Source organism: Pleurodeles waltl, chromosome 2_2 (assembly GCF_031143425.1).
Source record: "Pleurodeles waltl isolate 20211129_DDA chromosome 2_2, aPleWal1.hap1.20221129, whole genome shotgun sequence".
Taxonomy (NCBI): Eukaryota; Metazoa; Chordata; class Amphibia; order Caudata; family Salamandridae; genus Pleurodeles; species Pleurodeles waltl.
In genome coordinates, this window is record NC_090439.1 from 876,247,372 (window position 1) to 876,274,662 (window position 27,291).

The 27,291-nt window shown below is 46.9% G+C and overlaps 1 protein-coding gene across 2 annotated transcripts in view; it reads right to left on the reverse strand.

Annotated features, from left to right (window-relative positions):
• Positions 1 to 27,291, reverse strand: part of RGS22 (regulator of G protein signaling 22) — a 742,354-nt gene that overhangs the window by 366,794 nt on the left and 348,269 nt on the right. For both annotated transcript variants that reach the window (XM_069220550.1, XM_069220549.1), the window contains exon 15: positions 4,190 to 4,384. In XM_069220550.1, coding sequence (XP_069076651.1) covers positions 4,190 to 4,384 — 195 coding nt within the window. The remainder of the gene's footprint in view (positions 1 to 4,189; positions 4,385 to 27,291) is intronic.

Below are 27,291 nucleotides of genomic sequence, written 5' to 3' on the forward strand. Positions count from 1 at the left end.
GATCAGGGTATTAAAGAGAAGCTTTGACAGAATACAGAATCCCATTTTGCAGAAAACCAGGGGACAGTCAATTCAGCCTGTACATTATGGAAGGCATACAAGAAGGTGGTGAGGGGACAGGCTCAGATGTTGATAGCGGGGAAAACAAGAAAAGAAAATCGAAATGTGAAGCCAGAGAGAAATATTGCGGCGCTAGAGGCTGAGGCGTTGGTGGATGCCGAGGCCAACTGCTGCCACCAGCTGCACCTCCGGCAACAGGATCTAAGGACGCTAGCAGAAACTAAAGCAAGGACCCAGCACTGGCTATACAACGCAGACCTTATGGTACTGGAGACAAAGCCGGCAAACTGCTGGCCTGTGTGGAAAAGAGAGATAGGGACTAATCATGGGTGCTAGCAGTAGATGACGTGCATGGTGTCCAGCAGACAACTAGCACAGCAATTTCTGCTACATTTGCAGCGGCTATATATGCCAGTAATGAAAATGACTGACGAAGACTGTGCAGACCTTTTAATACACATAACACCTCCCACACTTACGGGTGAGGAACAGGAGGCTTTAGAGGCAGACCTGACGGTCGAAAACCTCACGTAGGCTCTCGTGGAATACAGTCAGGGAAGGCGGCGGGGTCCAACGGGCTACCTGTTGAACTATATAAGGGAGTGGCAGACAAAATAGCTAAGCCAATACTAGACATGTTCCACACAGCACAAGCAGAGGGCTGCCTTCCAGTCGATTTGCGGATCACCACCATCATGGTCATTCATAAAAAGGGTAAGCCTCAAACGGACTGTGGGTCATATAGACACATCTCATTACTCAATGTCGAGCACAGATCATTACTCAATGTGGAGACTAGACTGCAAAAGGTCATAACTTCACTCATACACCTGGACCACTCCGGTTCTATGCCACATATGCGTAATGTATTTGACATGCTTGCTCCGGGCGGAACGGGCAGTAGCAATGACTCTAGATGCCAAAAATGGCATTTGGCAGCAATGAACGGTCATATCTTTTTGCCACACTGGCGAGACTGGGCTTCACATTTAAGGCAATCATTATGAACATACCATGCTGACGGTTGACGGAAGACCGCCAGTGGTGGCGGCAGGCATCCCGCCATATTCTGACGCATGGAGGCTCACCCCCATTGATGGCGGTGAGGCCTGCCATGCGCCATGTTGGCGGTCGGTGGCGGGGGTGGATGTTGCTCCCCTCTCACGTCAGACCAGACACGGCCACGCCTATAATGATGCAGTAATAGGCGTGGCGGTGTATGGAGGCGCGGCGATGCCGACAGAGCAGCATCCCAGGAGCCCGTTCCCTTCTGGAGCAGCACAATGGAAAAGGTAAGTGCTGTCCAAGAGGGAAGGGGGGGGAGGGTCGGTAAGTGTGTGAGTGCATGGGGGCGCGATTGTGAAGGGGGGTGTGTGTCTGCATGTATGAATGCATGTGTGTATGTAGGAATATGGGTGCATGTTGATGTCGGGGTTTGGGGGGATCTGTATGGCGGGGTGGGAAATGGTGAGGGAGGTTTTGGGAGGCCTACAGGGAGATTGGAGGGAGGAGGTATGGGGGGGGGTTTGTGCTGTGGGGGCAGTCCTAGGGCCTTCGGGGACTGGGAGGGGGTAGTAGCAACGGGGGGCCCTGGCGTGTCACATACAGGTGACAGGAATGAGAATTCCTGTCACCTGTATGCTTTCCACCAGGGATTAATACCCCACCAGGAAATCCCTAGTGGAAATGGGATCATTATCCCACCACCGGTCTGGCCTCCACCGCTGAGTCGAAAGTATCTACTGTCTGCCCGGCGGTCGATTCTGGCCTGGCGGTGGGTAGTAGGGAACTGGCTACTACTGTGTTCAGAATATGGCGGTCTGAACCGCCATGCCGTTTGCGGTAATGACTGCCACCACCGGCGTGGCGGTCATTACCGCCATGTTCATAATGAGGGCATAAGTTTTGTAGCTGGGACCGACTCCTCTATCGCTCCCCTTTGGCAAGAGTGTGGGTTTACGGAGCTGTCTCTTGTGAATTTTCCCTTTAGAGGGTTACCCATCAGGGGTGGCCCGTATCCCCTGTGATATTTGCAATGGCACTGGAGCCTCTCGCGGCCTGGTTTTACCAAGACCCATTAATACAAGGAGTGTAGACGGAGGGAGGACGGGAAGAGCACATCTCCCTCTACGCAGATGATATCCTGTTGTATGTCACCCAACCCTCCCTCTCCATTAATAGGATACTTCAGATGTTCGATATCTTCGGGAGCCACTCAGGCTATATAATTAATTGGGTCATTTGTCTTTCCCTTATCTGGCAATGCCTCGAACCTCCCAACCGAGTGCCTGGTGCCACTGGTGCTTGAGGGTTTCCAATACCTGGGGCTTTATGTCACCCAAAACCTGCAGGAATTCCTGCGCAGGAACCTGCTCCCCCAACTTGACAGACTCTGACAAGATGGGACTCACTGGAGGGACCTGCCTTTGTCCCTAATGGGCAGGGCAGCATTATACAAAATGATGACCCTCCCATGTCTGCTCGGCGTCCTTGAAAATACACAATACCAGATTCTCCCTGAGGTATTTAAGAAAAATGACCATGAGGTCTGCATATTGCTGTGGAATGGAGGAGCCCCACGCATTGCGCTGAACAAACTGCAAAAGGGAGTATATGACAGAGGCGCTGCAGTGCCAGACATCCTGAAGTACTACTGGGCAACGAAGTTACTAGTGGTCAATGACTGGGTCTTCTCAGACCAACAGGAACCCGTATTCAAGTTGACAGGGAGGTCATGGGCTGCAGATCACAAAGCTATCCTATATGCTGTATACAAAATTGATGTTTGTTTTACTCCCATGTGTGATTTGTTCAATGAGCATTGGTTCAATAAAAAGACAGATGGTGTAGACGTGTACTTTTTATCCACTCTAGGTGTCAAAAACCTAGCTTAATGGGGTCCTTAAAAATGTCGTCAGTATGTTGCATCATACTATTGAACATGGGCAAATACTATGTGCCCTTGTGAGTGGTGAGAGGAATGTCGAGAAGGAAGTCATCTTCCAGTGGTTCTTTGTGTAATTTCATTGTGGAAGGCTGCTGTCCTCGCTATAACCCAGGTCGCCCTTCTCCCTTCCTCAGGAGGGAAGGGCAACCTAGGTAAAAATATCTGTGCTGGGATCTGTGTCATAGATGTCCCACAGATCATCCACTTGTGGCCCCCTTGCCCAAAAGTGTTCAAATGTGGTGACCCCTGAAGTGATGTATGCAAGGGGTCTTGAGTTGGAGACAATGGTGGAGGAGAGTGATTGTCTCCACACTGATGCCAGTGTTTGATTCATCTGAAAATGCACACAGAGGGCATCATAGAGATGCCCCCTGTATTTCTCCATATCCTCTAGTGCAGGGCTGACCAGTCTGTGCCAGCTTTCCACTAACAGACAAGTTTCTGCCTCCATGGGGTGAAAGCCTTTGTGCTCTCTGGGGTCAGGAACAAAGTCTGTTCTGGGTGGAGGTGCTTCTCACCTCCCCCTGCAGGAACTGCAACACTTGGCAGTGAGCCTCAAAGGCTCATGTCTCCTGTTACACCGCCCCAGGGCACTCCAGCTAGTGGAGATGCCCGCCCCCAGACCAACACTACTTTTGGTGGCCAGTCCGACAGGAAAATTAGTAAACACAAAGAGGAGTGACCACCTCAGCTGGGACCACCCCTAGTGTGCCCAGAGCTGAGGTGACCCCCTCCTTGTAGAATCCCCCATCTTGTCTTGGAGGAGGATAGCCAATACGGTTAGGAATATGCCCCCTTCTCAAAGGGACGGTAGCCATTGTCTCCCGGTGTGTGATCGCCATGATTTATAGAAGAGGCAACACCAACAGAAACTATGATCTTTCCTCTCTATAAATAAGATGGTGGAACCACAGGATTCGTGAACTGGACATCTGACAGTTTTTGGAGGATGTCCAGCTTCCACCAAATCCTAAATGACCCCAAATGTAGTATTAACCAAAAAATATATTTGACCTGTCAAATTAATATTACATTTAGATTCTCAGTGAGGTTGAAAATTCTTCCCCTAATGCAGCCATTTTAGGAAAATGTGTGAACCTTAGCTTAGGTTCCCCAAATAAAAAAAATATATATCACTCAAACATACAAGTTACTCAAGGCAGCAAACCACTGATACTGAACCTTTTCAAATGCCATTCTATCTGATCCTGTCATCAGTATCCATGGGTTCATCAGAAGAGTGAGGATGTATTCTTCAGCCAAGTCAAAGAGATCTTCGAATGGTGGGTCAAGCTTCTGGTAAATGTCTCGTTTTACACACTGCTCTACTCCAATGTCCCACACTGAAGAAGGAGCAAGGTAGGTGGCAAAGAGCACCTAAACAAAAATAGAAAGGATCAGAAAATATTAAATACACTATGAACAAATGGACCTTTGCTGATTTATTAAGTGTGTGTTTGTCCTTGTGTTAATTTGGCACATTTGAGTGCCTTTAGTACACAAAATAGTGCTATAAAATCCCAGATTTCACAAGAAGAGAATGTTATTTCTTACTAATCTGTACAGATTACATTCAAAGGAAGCCGTAGATTGTGTCTGATTTCCTCTCCCCCACCAAATTAGTCTCTAAGCATGACAGTGCATTTAGATAATGACAGCCTCAAACTACTCTAAATAGCCCATTGTTTAATTAACAACCTCTTTGTGAAAACTAAAGAAAACTAAGAAAAACTGTAACATTCAAATTGCAGTCTGGACAATGGTGGCAGCTTCAAAAAATCTCTGACTTTAACTATTTTCTATTGTTTAATCAGTTGCCTGTTCGTTAATGCTGAACAATCTAATTGCAAATGGGTCTCCTGTTAGTTCTGCATTGCCTTTACCTTGATAGCAGCTCCTTCAAAATTCTCTGACATCCAGCGAAAGGATATGTTTTTAACAAAGCAAAACCTGTTTTGTTCAAAATGCATAACTACATATTAAAATATTGTTCTCTTATTTTTACTACAGACAATCAAAGAGTGCAATCCCGTTTCCACTAAGTGTCTGATTATGCATTGCAGGAGCAGATGTACCAGAGCCAGAATCACTGAATCTGTTCCATAGGGGCATATAGTGTGATGTTCAAACATTCACTGCACTGCTGCTGTGCACACACAAAACATTCTACGTGCTGTGATAGAATCAATGAGGTCATGAATTAGCCACACATTGTGGAGACATGGAGGCGGGAGCAACTTCTGGTGAATAGACTGCTGCCAGCCTGGCCTGATTAAGAGTCTGGAGGACGCCAGCGAAGTAGGGGGAAAGTGTGGGGTAAATGAAATGCTTATAAGGTGAATCCATGTACTATATCTGCAATAACGGTGGTAGGGGCAACACCCCCTAATGTGACACTTTGATCCTAGGAGTGGGAGGGATGGGGCGAATCTCTTTTGATAGTAGTATAAGGTATCCGAAGTCCAAATGTGGATTTTTTTGCGAAATGCAGATTGCTTACCTGCCTGCTTGAATTAATAAAAAGATGTTAAAAAAAAGAGTTTGGAGGACAGGTTACTCAGTGACAAACGTGACGGATACCCCTTCCCATCTGCCTTATTTTAAGCGCATTGTATGCCAGGGCACATGTAGTAAAGCATACCTCTACAAAACTCAACATTAGACCCGAAGTTTGGCTGGCAGATTGCGGCCTGGGTTACAGATCGTATGCCCTCTTACCCCCACACAAGCAAGCTGCCCAGCAGTCAGGCACAGATGGGGTAGCCATATCTGGAAGGGCTAACGTGCATGTTAAAAGCAAATCAGAAAATTATTTCACACATAAAAATATCTAAAATTTAGATTAAGATAAAAATGTGTTTTTAAAAAGTATGAGAGGTAAACTGTTTGAATATTCAAGATTTTATGATTAGATTTTCGATTAGATGAAACTGAAAAAATGAATTTCACCTAGAGACATTGCAAGCACTTTTAGACAACCTTGAAAACAAAATGTACACTATGAATTATGTTTTAGGTGAAATCACAACAGTATAATGTGGTAAGTTATGTCAATAAGTGAAATTATATTGTAAATGTAGAAGTAATAAGGGGCCACATGTACAAAGCGTTTTGCATGTCACAAACAGCGAATCGGGCCGTTTGCAACGTGCAAAATGCAATTTGGGATGTACAGACCCATTTTTGGGTGTTCCCTTCCTAATTGCGAGTCGCAATCCCATGTAGGATTGTTTTGTGACCGCAAATGTGGTCGCAAAACAATCGCAGTCAGCAACAGTTTCAAACTGGTGCTAACCCATTCGCAAACGGGACGGGGTCCCCATGGGACCCCTTCCCCTTTGTGAATGGCAGCAAAAATATTTTTTCAGAGCAGGCAGTGGAGTGGACCACTGCCTGCTCTGAAAAAAATGAAAAGAAAACTTTTCATTTTTTGTATTTGAAATGCATCTCGTTTTCCTTTAAGGAAAATGGGCTGCATTTAAAAAAAAAACAAAAAAAAACTGCTTTATTTAAAAGCAGTCACAGACATGGTGGTCTGCTGTCTCCAGCAGGCCACCATCCCTGTGAAGGCGGCCATTCCCAATGGGGTCGCAAATTGCGACCTACCCCATGAATATTCATGAGGTAGGTCATTTGCGACCCCATTGGGAATCGCAAACAGTGTCATTGACTTGCAGGTTTAGCGACTTGCAAATTGCGAGTTGCCCTTGAAACCTGAATTTTGTACATGTGGCTCTTACTGCTTTTATGCACTGAGTGCTGTGTTTAAAATAGCGCCTTTCGTACCTACATTGTATGGTTTTCCAAGGTCTGAAACAACAAACCATATTGAAATTCCATAAAAGTAGCTGTAATTTTCTATCAGATCATTTGTATGTCCATGGTTATGCAAACCTGTAAATTTAAACTGCTTGTGTGTCTATTTGTGCTTGTGAAGGTGTCATCTTAATGGCTGCATTTGCACATTTCCCAATTTGGCTTGTGTGACTGCGCATACAGAAGTGACATTGCACATTTGTGTCTATGAAGGGTCTGTCTTCCTTCCTGTGAATATCTAGCATGATTGTATCGGTCTGTGTTGAGTGAATTTGTATTCAAACATGTATGAGTGTATGTTTGTCAGTCTCCACATGTATTTAACTGCATGTCGGTCTGAAATGTTCTATGTGATAATTTTTTGCATTTGCTTGTGTAAATGTTTGCTATTTTTGTTCTAGATTACTCAAGGAATGGTTAACTCCTCCCATTAGCCACAGTGCCACCCTGCACAGAATAATACATGAGAGAGATTACAAGTGTCTTCTTTAGAGGCCCACAACTTGGAGGAAAAATACTTAAGGGGATAAAGCCTTCTTTGGCAATTGTGGTAAATATTGACTGAAGATAAAAATAGCACTAATGAAAACAGAAAGGCCCCAAACTTCTCTAGAACGCCAGGAAGGAGAAAAAAGCCAAGCAGAACAAGCAGAGCTGCAACGAAAATAGTCCAACCTGCTAAGGGAAAAAAGAGGTACAAAACCAAACAGGAAATGGGCGCTGAACACAAAGAAAAAGATCCACAGAGGCAACAGAGGTTGCGGCTATGGATGGTGGCCTGGAAGGAGCTGATGAGGGTCAATGCCCAGATAGCGTTGGTGAGCTTCAGCTCGCTTGATCTTGGCTCCAGTGCCTCAGCTCTGAGTGTTGCTGGTCTGTATGTTTGAGTTCCGAGGTTTTTAACCATGAGTATCTCAGCGCCATTGGTGGCCGAGAGGGCGTCTTCAGATCCGGTGCCGAAGTGTTGGTTGATATCAATGCACAAGACTTTGAGGAGGACTTCAAATGTGAGGAAGTGTGATGAGTTTGTTGGTGATCATGGCATACTAGAATCCTCATATGGCACAGGAGCTCAAAGGTGGTGCCTCTCTAGGGTGCTTGGTGTTAGGGAGAGTGGTACTCACTGCGGCCTCTGGCAGCAGGCACTGGTCTGGCAGGGGCTCATCTACTTCTGTGTAACACTCAGAGTCAACGATTTCCAGCAAGAACCCCGCCTTGACCTCAAAGCCGAAACACCCAGCTGCTGGAGATCCTTCTCTTCTACTTTCCCTCCTGGTTCGCCCTCGCACTTCTCCATTCCTTCTCTTTATCCTGCCTTTCATCAGATGACCTGGTGAAAGATTTTTCCAGACTTCCACTGAAAAAAGATATGGAGTGATTGTGCTACATAATAAGCATTTGTGCACAATGGAGTCTGCCTGGGGAGAACACTTGCAAAATGAGCAATGTGCTGACTGGGGTGATGGAATCGATTGTGGCACTGTAAACCAAAATGGACAGGATGGCTACAGACCCTGGCCAAATAGGAACCTGGATTAAGTGATGCAAAAGCTCGCAGGGGACGCAGAAGTGGAGATGAATGTAACCAAGCTCCATTCCGTGATATTGCAGCAAAGACAGAGAATGCAGAGGGCCAATGGTGGTGCAACGACACCCATACTGTTGTAATCCCTGAAAGGAAAGAGGGACAAAGCATTGAAGTTTTTGCTAAAGATCTTATCCTGCAACATCTGTGCCTTGAGAGCCTGTCCAACTTTTTCTCTATTATATGGGCACACTGAAACCCGGTGCCCACATTTCGACTCGGCCCTACACTAAGTGCAAACATTGCCCTCATTCTTTACTTTAGAGACAGAGATGTGATCCTGCATGCAGCCATAACCTATAAACCACTGAATGTGCGAGAATCCTCCTGATTCCAATCATCACTTCAGCTCTTCAACAGCAGAGACTGTAGATGAAAAGATAGATGAACTGAGAATGAGAGTTCAACTAAGCAACACGTTTGTCAAGAACGTTGTGTGTCATTGCTAAGGTCAAGGATTTACATTTCTTCATACCTGAAGTTTTATGGGTTGGCTAGAGGACTTAAGACCAGTTAGAGTGGCCTGAGGTCTTTGGGGAAGGCCCACCCCAGCAAGTGACAATGGTGGTGGGTCAGAGAGGAGGTCAATGCTGGTACCCATGACTGACACATTGAGGTAGTGTACTGACTGTTTTGCATCACTGAAACAGATCACATTCAGAACCACAGGAGGCTCGGGGAATCTGCAATCAGTACAGACAATGAAATGACTGCAATCTGGACTCTGGCTCAGAACTGTAGGTGAGCAAATGCGGTACAGCACCGGAATGGGTGATATAGTTAAGTGTACTGCTATAGTAAGACATCATGCCACAGAGACCTCAGGTGGGGATGTGGATACTACACAAAGTTGCCTGTTGCTCAACATCCCAACCTTTAGGAACACTGGCCATGCACCGGGCAAGGCACACTATGTTGGGATGAAACTACACCAGTTACAATTTTAGTTGTTAATGTTGGGGCAACAGAGACCTCATGTATTGCGGAACTGGGAGATGAGTTGTTTGGAGGCCACCACATGAGGAGGTAAGGTGTGCGGTGGGATGATTAGACTTATGGTGATAGGAGTTTGTCAGGTGCGTTGGAATTTGAAAGCTCATAGGTTGTGACTGAAGAAAAGGTTACTTATTGGTAGCCCTAGTTCTGCATATTAGGAATTTTCATTGAAGACATCAACACTTAAATAATTCCACCCTGTGTGTGGCTCCAGGAGCACTTTTCAGAGATGTACTGACCACTGAAAATGCCACACAGCTTGTCACTGCCAATCTGCCCTGCAACAGCAATAGCTTACCAGAGACTAAATTGTTTCCTTGCAATGATGAACCTTACTAAACAGGTTCAAGCCAGAAAGGAGTGACAGTATAAGGAAAGGAAAAAATGCAGTCTGATAGGCTTACACTGAAATGTGAGAAAAGCGTAATGTCTCTTAAGTGTACAGTCGCTTACCCTACTAATGATGCACTGTACTGGAAGTTATCTCACAGAGCCAGTTCTTCTTTTCAGTGGCATCAGTGATAAATTTCATTTCAAATTTTCTTTCCCAGCTGTGGAAGCCTGTGGAAAGTTTATGGCTTAAGTGACGACTCTTACGATGGAAAACTAGGAGTATAAGTAAATAACCATTTCTTTTCTTTTGCAGGATCTTCACTGATAGTCATAAATGATACAATACAGTAGCAAGCTAATTGTATCATCTACAGGATTATTGGGTAGCAGGAAGAAAACAGAAAGAATATTTGGCATAAGTATACAAAGTATATTTTGATAACAGCAGACATGTCTCAGGGTTTCCCAGTACATCTGTACATCTGCTGGAGTGCCTAAATCCAAGCAATAGTGTCTTGTGAATGTGTGGAACGATTTCCATGGTGTTGCCTTACAGATGTCAGCAATCGGTATATTCCTGATCCACAGCTGCTTTTCCTCTGCCATAATAGGCTATGGGCTTCCCTAGCAGAGATTTGTAGAATAAGGTGATACTGGATACATGATGGTTTAAGATAAAAACTACAGCTATATTTAATTACAAAGTTAAAAATAAAACAGATAGATCATTACACAAAACAGAATGCACAAAAGCTGTAAGAAGGTTGAGGTACTATATGGAGTCTACATAAGTGTACGTCAATAAACATGTTGAGGTTGTATCCAACCTTACAAAGATTGAGGTAGTATTGAGGTCTGTGCCAAGAGTTGAACACTGTGTTTCAGCTGAAATACCATTGGGTGAGAAGGACTATCATGTCCTTTTTGAAAGTGGTCAGCAAGGTAGCTGCGCGCAGGTTTGGAGGTAGTGAATTCCAGATTGAGAAAGTAGGTAGAGAAATAGTTTGCTTGATATGAAAATCAGGAATTACTTTTGGGAGCATTGAAGGATGTAGTCTCATCACCACCCTGTTTGAGGGAAAAACAGTGTAGGGTTCTACTGCTGTTAAGCGTGCAACTTGCACACTCATAGCAACTAGGAAAGCCGTCTTCCAGGAGAGATGCTGCAATGTAACCTTGTGTATCAGCTCAAAAGGAGAGATCATTAACTTTGGCAGAACAATGTTCAACTCTCATGATCAAGAAGGCTATATAATTAAAAGGAAAACTTACTTAAGTCCTTATCAAAAGTCTATGATGACGGTCATTTTAAAAATCATAGTTGATTTAGTGATTTTCTTTCGGTTGTAATAATATCTAGATGACCTTTTATTCATATGAATTGAAGCTTGGCTAAGATGAATGAAGCAGACAAGGTAAAACAACGTGCTCCTGACAGGTGATTGAATTGTGCCCATTATCCTTGCACCATATGCAGAATCTTTTCCATTTCATCAACTAACACAGAGTTGTGGAGAGGGGTTTTGCTGCTTTCAATATTTTCATACAAGCTGGCAGAAGAATCAAATGACTGTACTGTCAAACTTCTGAAGCCATGGAGCCTGATTCAATGAGGGTAAAGCCAATGAAGGAAGGAAGGTTGTAGAGGAGGAAGGACCCCCGTTATCTTCATCTTCAGACTCTCACAAACCCACCTCCCCGACCACAAATGTGCAGCCTCAGGAGGGGGAGAGAGCCTGGAAACATCTGCACAGGTTTCTGCTCAGTGATTACTGTTCACTGATGAGAAACCGTCTTTACATGGACATAGAATATTTGAAGGACTCATCTTGGTCCTCATCAACATTAGGGCTCCATTTTACGATTATCATGCATTATGGATTTGGTGGCTGTGAATAACTAACTGCACACTTACTTTGGATTGCATAATATGTCTAATTTTTGGAATTTGAGTTAATTGCCAAACATATATGACTGGGATATATACATCTTTCGATCTCTACTGAGCATGAATGATTACCGTTCACTGACGAGAAACAGTCTTTACTTGGATATAGCCTGATGGAAGTCCTTTAATAGGACAAAACACGTGTCGGCTGGGATCATCCATAACAAACTAAAATAAACATATCTACAAATTCTCGTCACAACAACTGTATTTGTATTGATGAAGTGACAGAAATATGCCTTGTAAAAATATTTTCAAATAATTGTACCTGAAATTGATGGACGGACAAAGAACAAAAAAGAACAAAACATTTTGGGGATGAGGATATGATGTGTAATCTTGTGAAATTTGGTTCTAGTAAATAGAAAAGCAACACACACGTGAACGTCTAAGGTAAATTTTATGGTAATGTTTCTAGACTAATCTGAAAAACGTAACACAACATATATTAGAATGCATTTATGGATATATAAAAGGAGTTGAACTAAGACTGTAATAGAGAAATACACAGAGTGTTCTGCTAGTAAATATTGTCTGCAACTTACTGTTCTACGTTGCCACTCGTTTTCAGACCAACAAATCTTGGCAACAGGAGTGGTATAGTGGTATAGTGTTAAAGCACCATATTTGGCTTTACATTATAATGCTCACATTGTAAGAGACGTGCAACTGAGGAATTACTGTTGCCTTTTTTGTTTTAAGAATTTACTCAGGAAGCCTGGTCAGCAGATCCAGCTTACACAGATGTTTCCTGTCTGGTTTCACAGACATTTACGGAGGTTTGGGTACCACCATGACTTTATCGATCTGACAGTATCATATCATTTTCATTAGATATGTTCGCAGTTTCAGTATTACTGAGGGAATCACTGAAATCAGTAGAAATGTGTAGAGAAATGGCCTCAACCAACCGATCAAAATGCATTCTCCGGAGGGTTGCTTGAGTTTCTGTACAGGGAGGACCTGACTTGGTAGTTCATGCTGGACTGTTCCTATTAGAGCATGGCCAACACTGATTTGCATATGGCTGTGTTCAAACTGGTCTGCAAAAGAACAATGGGTTGGTATGCTATCCAGAGCACTTGCTAGTGGTTAGACTTACTGCAAGCATTCCTCCCATCGACTTTTGTGCACTTCATTCTCTAGAGAACCCAGTTATGACTCTCGAGACGTGAAGTCTTGGCTTTTATTTTATTTTTTTTGTCCTTCTGAAGCGGTTTACAGAAGGTTTGCCCCAGTCTTCAAAAGATGTCGTTTGAGACTTCTTCTGCCAGGACCACTTTTGAGACTATTTATAATAGAAGCTAAGAAAGTATGCTTGATTCATTGTCCCTAGAATGTGCACATTTTGTATGCATTCCCTGAAAATGGCCAAGTGCCAGATTGTTTGTGCCTCTTTGGAACGATTGTCTGGTGCCTTCCCCTGCCTGTTCCGATAATGCATAGTGGTGGTACTGTCTGGATCTGGATTGTATAACTCCTTATCAGAGATGGTAGAAAAGCTTTCAGAGCCAGGTGGACTGCTCTCAGTTGCAGATACTTTATGTGGTACAAGGCTTCCTTTAGTGTTGACTGCCTCTGTACCGCCAAAGCATCCGTCACTATGCTCTGTGACTGTAGATGCTTCTGAAAGGGAACTCCCTTGTGCAAATTCAGCTTTTTTTGTCACCATGGTAGGGATTGCGTTGCAAACGATAAGCACAATCTGTCTTCCTATCAGCTTCTCTTTTCTCACCCTTGGTGGTCTAGGCATTGCAGCGGGGGTCTAATGTGCATCTGGATACAGGATGCCATAGAGCCTAGAAGGAAGGACATTTGCCTTGCTGTTGGGATGCAGGTTTTCTTCAGGATCTAGCATTTATCCTGGATAGATAACACTATTTCCGCCAAAGGAAATACTCCTACGTAGAGTGTCCAAATAAGACAGTCTTTGCACTGGTGTTGAGACTGATTTTTGATGCTCATTCTGAAGACACAAACAGTGCAGTGGTTTCAAAGATGTCAGAAAATCATGCTTTGCCTTTTTCTTACAGTTAGCTTTTCGTAAGCAATTGTTCAGGTAAAGAGAGATGAAAATTCCCTTAATCACAGGTGGGCTGTTAATACTACCATACATTTTTCCATTGATAGTGGTTGTTTCCTGGAGGGATTTTCTATGGGTTGTTGCTACAGGTATGTGAAAATATGCATCTTGAAAATCTACTGTACACATCCATTCCTTGAGTCACAGATATGGATAAATGTGGTGCAAGGTCAGAACTTTTCTTTCTTGCTAAATTTGTTTGTGAACTACAATTTCAGAATCCCTTCTTTGGGCCTTACTTCTGTGAAACAAAATAACTGAAGTAAATTCCATGACTCTCTTCAGCTGATGGAACAGCCTTGATCGCCCCCCTTTTCTTAATAAGGTTATATTTCTTTCTTGAGGATAGGTATCTAATGCTTCAAAACTGGTTATGAAGGAAATGGCAGTTGAATGGCTTTGAAATGTAGAAGGTATCCATCAGCTACAATATTCAGCACCCATTTGTTCTTGTAATTGAAGTCCACTCTGCCCGATGCAAGGATATGGCTCTGCCGGCTGGAGTGGGACGCTCGGGGAGGGAGATATAAGATTGTCACTGTCTATTACCAGAGGATTTCCTTCTTCGTGAAGTCGGATGTTTCATCAAAGGTCATCTGGATTTTAACAACCTTCTCTGGCAAGGGTATCTCTGTTCATGGGTATACTCCATTTGCTGAGGCTGAAAAAGTCAGCAAGGGGATTGAACCTTGCGTTGGTAATAATTCCTATCTTTTGCCTTGAATTTCCACTTGAAGAACTTTTTACTTTCTTCAGAGCCTAACACCGTCAGTCTTTCTCTCAGTCTTCATCTCTAGCATATCCTACTACATGTATTGCCTAAACAAAGCAGGCCATGAAAACGTGATTTGTGAAAAGATACACCGCGTTGGTGTCCTGCAGCTGCAAATTCTGCAGAATTGATTGCTTGACTTATAATATGGTTTGATAAAAGTACATTTTCATGCAGCATTGTAGCGAAGTCTTGCTGTCGATGTTTTGGCAGGCCATTAATAAAGGATCGCATGTCCTCACAGATCTCCTTCTGACATCCTCAAAGGTCCATTGTGCTGGTATTTTTCAATGTGTATCTGCTGTACTGCAAATTTTTCTCCCAGTAGCACTCAAACATTTCATTTCTCACTCTGGTGGAGCTATAGTGTAAGGAGCTGAAACATGGTGGCGGATGCCTCCTTTTCAGCAAGAATACTGTAACTTAAGCAGGTTTTGGTTCTCTTTTTAGAAGCCTGGCTCCTGTTCTGGCGCCTTATAATTATTCAATAGGTGCAGAGTGGCATTTTTTACAGTGGCAGGGGTAAGGAACCTTTCTACTGTGATGTCAATCATTGTTGACTTTTGTACAAGTTGGCTAGGATTTTTGAGCTGTCCTTGGCTGTAAAGTTTCTAGAATCACAGTAAGTGTTGGTTGTGGAGCTTCCTCAGGCATGTTAGGTTTAGCCACATAACTCACTAGGAACTTGTGAAAAGTAGTAATATTGCTGACGGAGAGACAAGAGATGGAGACGTGGCTGGCAAAGTTGAAGTATAAGATTAATTATTATCACGGAGTCTGCAATAGGAGGCTTAGATCTGGAAGGTGAGCGGGGTCCTTCTCCTCTGAGTACAATGTGAAGAGGATGCATACCTGGGAGGAGAAGTAACAGTTGGTCTTCTTCTGCATAGACAAGACAAGGGTGTTGATCCCTATACCATCCTGGGAGGCAACAACTGTAAGGGTTATAAAGGAACCTGTAGAGGATCCTCAATGGGGTTTATTGGCCTTATCAGTCTGAAAGGCTGTGGGTGCTGATGGAGTGTTATTGGATGAGGCATAGTTCGAGGAGGCTTAGATAAGCATTAAACTTTTTTATGTACAGTCAAAGAGAAACTTATAAAAACATGTCTCACCTCACAGGACACACCTTGTTGATAAGGTGAATGAAGAGGCGATGGAAAGGCCAAAGACATAATCAACAGATATCAATGTCATATGTGATGGTGGCAGTCTTCGGCTTTTCAATGTAAATAGGAGGTGGCGACTTGGGAGTCCTATGGCATCTCTTTTCCGATGTCAAGAGGTGTGATGTCAAACATGGAAATTGGAGACAGTTTAGATGTTGACATCAACAGCAGTTTTGTCAACTGTGAACAGTGGGCAGCCATCAATATCGAATTGTAGATGGTCTTCAAAGGTCAGGGTCTTTCAGACTGAAGGTATTTTATGCTTTCCATGAAGGCAATGAGACGTAGACATCAAACATGCCTTCACTGCAGAGCAGGTTGGAACCTATGCCCTTGATGCCGATAACTTTTTGTGCAGATCTTTAACAATGTTGAGAATGATGTTGTTAGTGTTTTCCTGAAGATCTCCTTTTTCTGCATCTCCCTCAGTGGGAGTTCATCTCAAGAGCATGCAGTATTTAAGAAGAAGCATGGGAGAATAACTATTCCAGCATGTTCTTCTTCATCCTTTCCTCTTCCATCCTCATGCCCTGCATCAGTTCTTCGAGTATGTGACCGGCAGACACACCACACAGACCTTGTAGGGGTTAGAGACAGACTTTTTCCTTCTACAGGAGGGACACATAACACAATTGAAGGCATTTCTGTCAGAAAACAGCAAACAGTAAACATTTCTTCACATAACGGAATGATGTTAAAGATGTTGAGTGAAAATGAAAAAGTGAAGTTTGCTACCACATTTTAGTAAAAAAATAGAAGTGTAAAACTTCTCAGAGTCAAAGAAGTGAGGGAAAATCTGCTTTCCCTCCCAACCAGCTGAATTTAGAAGTCTTGGCTGACAAATCCATCGGCGGGAAGGTGAAGTAAGCAAAGATGGCAGCCGCAACCCTAGTTGCAGCTGCCCACAATGCCCTGATCACTTCACATTGAGGCGCCACTCACGGAGAGTGAGAGGCGCCAAAACGGCAGTAGTATGTTTAGATGTAATTAGGCACCAGCCTTTTCAAGAAGCACTACTGTGCGGGCTGTGCAGGAAGAGCAACAACACATCTCAGTAGGGAGCACTATTGGTCAACAGAGCCCACGTGTCAGAGCAATCTCCCAAAGACATTGACAAGCAATGCCGATGCTGCCACCCTGAGACCCCGCCTACCGAACAGCCTAAGGAACTTCAATCCCAACATGCAGGGTCATGCAGGGTCATGGCCTTTCTTCCCACAGCATGATCAGTTTACAGTGGGCACAGACTGGCCTGATCTGGGAACGCAGCACTAGCCTATTAGCTGGATTATCACTATTATATTTTACTTACTAAATTGCATCGAAGGGCCAGAGGCCCTGTCACATGGTTCAGACTCACATTCACAGTCCAATTTGTGCACAAGCAAAACATGAATTAATTGCATCTACGCATTCTTTTCAGCACCTCTGCAATGCAATATGGCCACAACAAAAGAAAAAAACGACTAAGGCGTCTTCCATTTGTGATGTTACATAACCAAAAAGCAGAAATAGGCCAGGAGGTGGTGACCTCTGAAATGGCATATACAACCAATCCAACTGAAGCTTCTGATGCCAACCTATCAGCCAAGCAACCAAAAGAGACATCCAGACTCTCATAATAGAATATTGCAAAGATTCCTTAGCATGGCTTCCTGACATCAGTAAAGTCATCTCTGACCTAGACCACTTTGTTCAGTGAGCAGGGACCAGCATTGACCAGGTGGAAAACGACCTGGTGGCCACCATTCAGGAGAAAGATGACCTCTTGCAAAGACTATCTACTATGAAAACATGATCTAGGGAACTCCTGGATGAAACAGATGACGATAAAAACTGCTCTAGAAGAAAAAATATTTGCATCAGAGGAATCCCTAAGGAAATCGCAAATAAACACCTTGAAGATTCTGTCCAGGCTCTCTTCCAATAGCTCGTGATAAAAATAGTTCCTGATAAAAAACATTGTCAGAAACTCTGCGTAGACCGCACCCACAAAGTGCTTTCAGCATTTTAACAAAAGAGGAACTTAACATGTTTTCTAGAGTTCATTTCTCCGGTGCTGCTGACAGAGCCTGCCTTCTCTGTGATCGAGGCCCGCATCCACCCGCAGGCACCCGCCTGCGCCTCATCGCTGGTGGCCTAGTGGCCATCTGTGTCTGTCTGGTTAGTCTGTTCTTTCTCTTTTTCCACGTTTTGTCTTTACTAATTTGTATCTCCTTTCTGCCTTCTCTGTGCAAGCGCTTCCCACGCTCCACTTCTCCCTGCCGCTGCTGCCCTGCGGCCCAGCCCCCCACCCTCATGGCGCTTTCCTGCCCTCCTGCCTCCCAGGTGACCAATCCCTTCCCATCCCCCTCTTAATGGTGGCCGCTGTGCAGCTGCGCAGAGGTCACGCAAAAAGGCATGCCTGCCTGGACCACACCCAGCACCACAGACCCTGGCTTTTGCACCATCCACCAAAACGACATCAAAACCCTCCACGCACTGAACCCTGGACATTTGATCACCTGCCACCGCGCTTCCCCCAAGGACACCCACGGACCTTTTACCTGAGGCAACTGCCACCACACCTTCTCTGCATGCCAAATGCCAGACCTCCCAGCCGCAGAACCGTCAAACACCCCTGCTGATCACCTCAAGTGCATCCTCCTCAACGTTCACTCCCTGCACAAGCACGCCGTGGAGCCTTGGGACCGGACAGACTCTACCCGCCAGGACATTGCCTTCCTCACAGAGACATGGACAAACAGAGCATCTGAACTGGACATCTCCATCTCCATCCCCAGCCACTACAAAGTGCTCCGCAAGGACTGACCCTCCAGACCAGGTGGTGACATAGCCAACGCCCACAAGACCACCCTCAGACTATCGATCAACACACAGGAACACTCCCCCCTCATGGAGCACCTCCACTTCCAAGTGCACGCCACCCCAAAGACCACCACCCGCGGCACGCTCATCTACAAATCACCCGACCACTCCCAGCTTTCAGCAACTCCATTGTCGACCATATAGCCCCCCACCACACTCATCTCCACCAAAGACATATTTCTCGGAGACCTCAACTTTCACAGCGATGACCACAACACCTCATCATTACTCGAGAACTTGGACACAATCGGGCTCAAGCAACTGGTCACCTCACCAACGCACACTGACGGACCCACTCTCGACCCCATCTTCTCAACGTCAACATCGATGACTCAACACTGCTACACTGGACTGACCACTACTGCATCCATTTTTCTATCTCCACACCAACGGAGCACGCTTACACCACTCGTGCCCCCCTATCAATCAATCAATCAATCAATCAAACACTTGTAAAGCTCGCTACTCACCCGCTAGGGTCTCAAGGCGCTGATAGGTGGTGGAGGGAGAGAGAGAAAGAGATTGCTACTGCTCGAATAACCAGGTCTTGAGGTGTTTCCTGAAGTTCAGGAGGTCCTGGGTCTGTCATAGGTGGATGGGGAGGGAGTTCCAGGTCTTGGGGGCGAGGTGGGAAAAGGATCTGCTGCTGGCTGCAGCTCGGTGGTTGCAAGGGTCGGTGGCGAGGTTGGCGGAGCGGAGTTGGCGGTTGGGAGTGAGCAAGGTGAGTCGTTCATTGAGGTAGGCAGGGCCAGCATTGTGGAGATCTTTGTGGGAGTGGATGAGGAGTTTGAAGGTGATCCTCTTGTTGACGGGAAGCCAGTGTAGGTCTCTGAGGTGCGCTGAGATGTGGTTGCGGCATGGGATGTCGAGGATGAGGCGTGCGGAGGCGTTCTGTATACGTTGGAGTTTGGCCGTGGTTCCAGCGTAGAGAGCGTTGCCGTAGTCCAGTCTCCTGCTGACGAGGGCATGGATGACCATCCTTCTGGTTTCAGTGGGGGTCCATCTGAAGATCTTGCGGAGCATACGGAGGGTGTTGAAGCAGGAAGATGAAACAGCGTTGACTTGCTAGGTCATGGTGAGCAATGAGTCTAGGATGAAACCTAGATTGCGTGCGTGGTTGGTGGACGTCGGTGTGGTTCCTAGGGGGGCTGGCCACCAGGAGGCATCCCATGCGCAGTGGTTGGAGCCGAGGATGAGGATCTCTGTGTTGTCTGAGTTCAGTTTAATGTGGCTCTTCTCCATCCAGTTGGTGATGGCATGTCCGTCGTGGAGGTTAGTTTTGGCGGTGGCGGAGCCCTTGGTGAGTGAGAGGATCAGCTGGGTGTCGTCGGCGTAGGAGACGATGTTGAGGTTGTGGGATCGGACGATGTTGGCGAGCGGTGCCATGTAGATGTTAAAAAAGGATGGGCTGGGGGGGGATCCTTGGGGAACGTCGCAGATGATCTTGGTGGCTTCATAAAAGGAAGGGAGGGAGGGAGGCAGATTCTCTGGGTTCTGCTGGAGAGGAAGGATGTGATCCAGTCCAGGGCCTTGTGGCGGATCCATGCATCATAGAGGCGAGTGTGGAGGGTATGGTGACAGAGACGGTGTCGAAGGCAGCCGAGAGGTCCATGAGGATGAGGGCAGCGGTCTCGCCTTTGTCGAGCATGATCCTGATGTTGTTGGTTGCGGCACTGAGGGTGGTCTCGGTGCTGTGGTTCCTACGGAATCCGGATTGGGAGATGTCCAGCATGTTATTGTCCTCCAGGAAGCGGGTCAGTTGGCTGTTGACAATTTTCTCGATGACCTTCGCTGGGAAGGGAAGGAGGGAGACAGGCTGGTAGTTCTTGAGATATCCAGGGTCTGCTTAGGATTTCTTTAGCAGGGAGTTGACTTCGGCGTGCTTCCAACTCTTTGGGAAAGTGGCGGTCTTGAAGGAACTGTTGACGATCATACGGAGTTGGGGGGCAATGATGGAGCTTGCTTTGTTGAAGAAATGGTGGGGGCAGGGGTCTGAGAGTGATCCGGAGTGGATGGTGCTCATGGTTTTGATGGTGTCCTCGTCGTTGATGTGGAGAGCAGGAGGTTGGTGTGACTGGGTGCGTTGAGGTTAGTGGTGGCCGTGGTGGTCGTGGGGGACGGGGAGTTGAACCTGTCGTGGATGTCTGTGATCCTGCGGTGGAAAAAAGTGGTGAGGGAGTCGCAGAGGTCTTGTGAAGGAGGGGGGTCGATGGAGCAGGACCTGGGGTTGGCGTGTTCCTTGATGATGCTGAAGAGCTCTTTGCTGTCGTGTGCGTTGTTGTCGATGCAATCCTTGTAGAAGGATTTCTTGGTGGTCCGGATGAGCTGGTGGTGATTGCGGATGGCTATCTTGAGGGTGGAGTGGTTGCTCTCTGTTTGTTCGTGGTGCCACTTCTTCTCAAATTTTCGGCACTCCCGCTTGGAGGCCTGAAGGTCGGCGGTGAACCAGATGGCCATAGTGCTGGTGCGATTGTTGGAGGGTTTCCTGAGTGGAGCAAGCGTGTTGGCGTAGTCTTCTATCCAACGTCTGAGGTTGAGGGCGGCTGTGTTGGGGTCGGTGGTGCTGGGAGGCGGGGCACGGCGAGGGTGGAGATCAGCTGGTCTTCAGTGATCTTGTTCCAGCTGCGGTTGGGGATCTGTTGTGGGTGGTGGTGAGTGGTGGGTTTCTGGAAGGTGAAGTGGACGCAGCGGTGGTCGGTCCATTGGAGTTCGGTGGTATGGCTGAAGGTGACCTGGCTGCTGGCAGAGAAGATGGGGTCGAGCGTGTGGCCGGTGGAGAGGGTGGGTGTTGAGACAAGTTGTTTGAGACCGAGGTTGGCGAGGTTGTTGATCAGGGCCGTGGAGTTGTTGTCATTGGCGTTCTCGAAGTGAACATTCAAGTCGCCGAGGAGAATGTATTCTATAGAGGCAAGGGCCTGGGTGTTGATTATGTTGGCGATGGAGTCACTGAACTGTGGCTGGGGGTTCCTCTGAGGGTGGTGTTGGCGTTGATGTGAATCTGGAAATGTACGTGTTCGGAGGCGTCAAGGGTGTCATCGGTGTTGGTCGAGATTCTGACAGGGACGCAGCAGTGGGAAGGGTGAAGAGAACGGCTTAGACGAGCCAAAAAAATGGGCGGAAAGTGAGCGCAAGGCAAAAAAAGAGGAAAAGAGGCTTAAAAACAAGGAAAATCACAGAAAATGGCACAAAAGAAAGACAGATACTAGACAAACACAAAATACTTACGGAAACCCACTAGACACCAGGGATGAGGCGCAGGTGGGTGCCTGCGGGTGGTGGAGGGCCTCGAACTTGGAGCAGCAGCGAGGGCGGGGTAGAGGGCACGGGCGCAGTCTGGTGGAGTTGTGCTGCGTGTGGAGAAATGGCGTATGGGAAATAGAATCATACCAAAGAGGAGCAACTTGTCAACACCCTCAGCAACTCGCCACCCCCTGACACAACAGATGCCAACACCTCAGCACACAACCTCCACAAATGGATAACCGATTGTGCCAACACCCTAGCTCCTCTATGAATGACCACAGGGCAACACACCACCAAGAAAGCCAGTTGGTTCACCCCGGCACTCCAAGAGTCAAAGTGCACCTGCAGGAGATGGAGAAGAAATGGAAGGACAGCAAATTCCTGGAAGACCTTGCAGCCTTCATATCTGCCACAAGATCCCACCATGGCCTTATCAGGTCATCCACCAGGAAAACAGCCCTGCAGCACTGCATTAACACCACCACACACAACACAAAAGAACTTTTCATTGTCATCAAAGAATTTGTCAAACCACAAGCCACTAACATCCCTACATCTCAGGACCTCTGCAACAGACTAGCCGCCTTCTTCTACTTGAAAATCAAGGACATCTACAACAGCTTTGGACCCCAAGACTCTCGGAACTCACCAAAAACGCCCCAACTAGGATCCACCGAACCCCCCACAGCTCCTGCACGCCTGGACCCCCTTCACGACGGACGAGACTCGCTCCATCATGAGTAGCATCCATTTCGGAGCCCCTACCAACCCCTGCCCCCCGACATCTTCAACAAGGCCAGTGCCTCGATCGCACCCAAGCTCCGCAAGACCATCAATTACTCCCAAGAGTCAGCAACCCTTCCCAAGGACTGGAAGCATGCCGAGATCTGCCCGCCATTGAAGCAACCCACAGCCAACGCAATGGATCTCAAGAACTACCGCCCCATCACGCTGCTGCCTTTTCCAGCTAAGGTCGAAGAGAAAGCAATCAACGATCAGCTCCGCCAACACATCGTGGACAACAACAGACCTTTCACCTTAGAAATCCCCCAATCAGGATTCAGAACTAACCACAGCACGAGACCGCTATGCTCGCCGCCACAGATAATATACACTCTCTCCATGACCACGGCCAAACAGCAACCCTCATCCTACTAGACCTATCGGCTGCCTTCGATACAGTTTCCCACCACACCCTATGTGACAGACTCCACACAGCAGGCATATGCGGCAAAGCCCTTCGATGGATACACTCCTTCCAGACTGGCAGAACGCAGAGAGTCAGGCCCGGGCTCACTTGTCAGAACCTACAGAGATCAGCTTCTTGTTGAGCCCCACACTGTTCAATATCTGCATAACCCCACTCATCCCAATCGTCAGGAACTTTGGGCTGAAGATCATCTCCTGTGCTGAAGACACCCAGCTTATCATCTCCCGGACTAAAACACCCTCAATGGCCAAGAGGAATTTCAAAAATGTGATGGAAGCAGTCGCTGCCTGGATGAAGGAGAGCTGCCTTAAGCTAAACTCTGACAAGACCAAGATCCTCATCCTGGGATCATCCTCCTCAGCCTGGGACCACTCCTGGTGGCCCTCAACACTTGGCAACCCCCACAGACCATGCACGAAACCTCAGAGTCTTCCTCGCTGAGCACTCATCAATTCCATTGCACCCACCTGCCTCCACACCCTCTGACTCCAACGGAAGATCTTTAGATGGTTACCAGCGACTGCCACAAAACCGTGACACACGCCTTGATCACAAGGTGACTTGACTATAGCAACACTGTAAGAAAATGCCTCCTTGGCATGGTTACCCCCTGACTTTTTGCCTTTGCTGATGCCAAGTTATGATTTGAAAGTGTGCTGAGGCCTGCTATCCAGGCCCCAGCACCAGTGTTCTTTCCCTAAAACTGTACCCTTGTCTCCACAATCGGCACACCCTGGCAAGTCCCTTGTAACTGGTACCCCTAGTACCAAGGGCCCTGATGCCAGGGAAGGTCTCTAAGGGCTGCAGCATGTCTTATGCCACCCTGGGGACCCCTCACTCAGCACAGACACACTGCTTGCCAGCTTGTGTGTGCTGGTGGGGAGAAAATTACTAAGTTGACATGGCACTCCCCTCAGGGTGCCATGCCAACCTCACACTGCCTATGACATAGATAAGTCACCCCTCTAGCAGGCCTTACAGCCCTAAGGCAGGGTGCACTATACCACAGGTGAGGGCATAGGTGCATGAGCACTATGACCCTACAGTGTCTAAGCAAAACCTTAGACATTGTAAGTGCAGGGTAGCCATAAGAGTATATGGTCTGGGAGTTTGTCAAACACGAACCCCACAGCACCATAATGGCTACACTGAAAAATGGGAAGTTTGGTATCAAACTTCTCAGCACAATATATGCACACTAATGCGAGTGTACATTTTATTGTGAAATACACCCAGAGGGCATCTTAGAGATGCCCCCTGAAAACATACCCGACTTCCAGTGTGGGCTGACTGGTTTTGCCAGCCTGCACACACCAGAGATGTTGCTGGCCACATGGGGAGAGTGCCTTTGTCACTCTGTGGCTAGTAACAAAGCCTGTACTGGGTGGAGGTTCTTCTCACCTCCCCCTGCAGGAACAGTAACACCTGGCGGTGAGCCTCAAAGGCTCACCTCCTTTGTTACAGCGCCACAGGGCATCCTAGCTAGTGGAGATGCCCGCCCCCTTCAGCCACAGCCCCACTTTTGGCGGCAAGGCCGGAGGAGATAATGAGAAAAACAAGGAGGAGTCACTGGCCAGTCAGGACAACCCCTAAGGTGTCCTGAGCTGAGGTGACTCTGACTTTTAGAACTCCTCCATTTGCAGATGGAGGATTCCCCCAATAGGATTAGGGATGTGCCCCCCTCCCCACAGGGAGGAGGCACAAAGAGGGTGTAGCCACCCTCACGGCTAGTAGCCATTGGCTACTAACCCCCAGACCTAAACACACCCCTAAATTGAGTATTTAGGGGCCCCCAGAACCAAGCAAGATAGATTCCTGCAACCTGAAGACAAAGAAGGACTGCTGACCTGAAGCCCTGCAGAGAAGACGGAGACACCAACTGCTTTGGCCCCAGCCCTACCGGCCTGTCTTCCCACTTCAAGAAAAACTGCAACAGCGACGCATACACCAGGGTCCAGCGACCTCTGAAGCCTCAGAGGACTACCCTGCATCTAAAAGGACCAAGAACTCCAGAGGACAGCTGCCCTGTTCCACAAAGACTGCAACTTTGCAACAAAGAAGCAACTTTTAAAGACCACACGTTTCCCGCCAGAAGCGTGAGACTTTCCACTCTGCACCCTACGCCCCCGGCTCGACCTGCGGAGAACCAACACTACAGGGAGGACTCCCTGGCGACTACGACCCTGTGAGTAGCCAGAGTTGACCACACTGAGCCCCCACAGCGACGCCTGCAGAGGGAATCCAGAGGCTCCCCCTGACCGCGACTGCCTGCTTCAAAGAACCAGACGTCTGGGAAACCCACTGCACCCGCAGCCTCCAGGACCTGAAGGATCCGACCTCCAGTGCAGGAGCGACCCCAGGTGGCCCTCTCCCTTGCCCAGGTGGTGGCTACCCCAAGGAGCCCCCCCTTGCCTGCCTGCATTGCTGAAGAGACCCCTGGGTCTCCCATTGAAACCTATTGCAAACCTGACGTCTGTTTGCACTCTGCACCCGGCCGCCCCCGTGCCGCTGAGGGTGTACTTTTTGTGCTGACTTGTGTCCCCCCCCGGTGCCCTACAAAACGCCCCTGGTCTGCCCTCCGAAGTCGCGGGTACTTACCTGTTGGCAAACTGGAACTGGGGCACCCCCTTTCTCCATTGAAGCCTATGCGTTTGGGCACCACTTTGACCTCTGCACCTGACCGGCCCTGAGCTGCTGGTGTGGTAACTTTGGGGTTGCCCTTAACCCCCAACGGTGGGCTACCTTGGACCCAACTTTGAACCCTGTAAGTGTTGTACTTACCTGTGAACTTAACATTTACTTACCTCCCCCAGGAACTGTTGAATTTTGCAGTGTCCAATTTTAAAATAGCTTATTGCCATTTTTGCCAAAACTGTACATGCTATTGTGATGATTCAAAGTTCCTAAGATACCTGAGTGAAATACTTTTCATTTAAAATATTGTTTGTAAATCTTGAACCTGTGGTTCTTAAAATAAACTAAGAAAATATATTTTTCTATATAAAAACCTATTTGCCTGGAATTGTCTTTGAGTGTGTGTTCCTCATTTATTGCCTGTGTGTATACAACAAATGCTTAACACTACCCTCTGATAAGCCTACTGCTCGACCACACTACCACAAAATAGAGCATTAAATAATCTCTTTTTGCCACTATCTTACCTCTAAGGGGAACCCTTGGACTCTGTGCATTCTATTTCTTACTTTGAAATGGTACATACAGAGCCAACTTCCTACAAACACCCTCTATGCCGAAACCACCAAGAAGATCCTGAGCAAGCTGCAACAAATCCATAACGCCACTGTTTGACTCATCTAGGACATCCCCCACTGAGAACACATCACAGGACACTTGAGTGACCTCCACTGGCTCCCCGTCGAGAAGAGGATCAACTTCAAACTCCTCGTACACACCTAGAGACTCCTCCACAACATCGGACCCAGCTACCTCAACCACAGCAGCTCCCCTGCCAGAATTCTATGCTTCTCCCAGCAGTCGCTCGCCACCGTACAACCACATAAAGAAGTCCTCGGCTGGAGGAAGATCGTTCACCTACCTTGCGGCAAAATGTTGGAACACCTTACCTTGCCACCTCAGACAGTCATCATCACTACCTCAATTCAGGAAGGACCTCACAGCGCCTTGAGACCCTATGGGTGAGTAGCACGCTCTACATATGGCTGATTGATTGACTGATTGATTGACAAAGCAGCTATTTTGCTGGTTGCACATCAACAGGAACCAATGAATTTGAGGAACTCCACCCTGTCATTATTTCAAGATGTTTCTTTAAATACTCTGGTGTCACACAGGGAATTTACACAAATCACCACCCACCACCGATAATTAAACAGACCTTACAATCTGGAGGTCCCTTTTCCACGACTGCTCACACTCTAAGGTGTACAACACACTATCCAGGAGGTAACTGCAGTACTCACCATTCATGGTCTAGTAGACAAAGATGAAACCTCCAATGATACAAAACTCCCCCAAAAGGAAGATGTGCGAGGAGCTTGGAGTATCCCTAATACCAACAAAGCTCGCAGGGAATGGAAAAGATTGTGATAATTGAAAGATAAAAAAGACAGATTAGCTACCTCAGAAGTTGATTAACTGTTCAAAACATGCAAAAACCCAATACAGTATCTCTATTGATTAAATTATACCACACTGGCACAATGACATTGATCCTGTGATACATAAGATACCACCATCCTTGATTGTCAACAAGTTCTACTGAGTCAATCAGTTTTATACC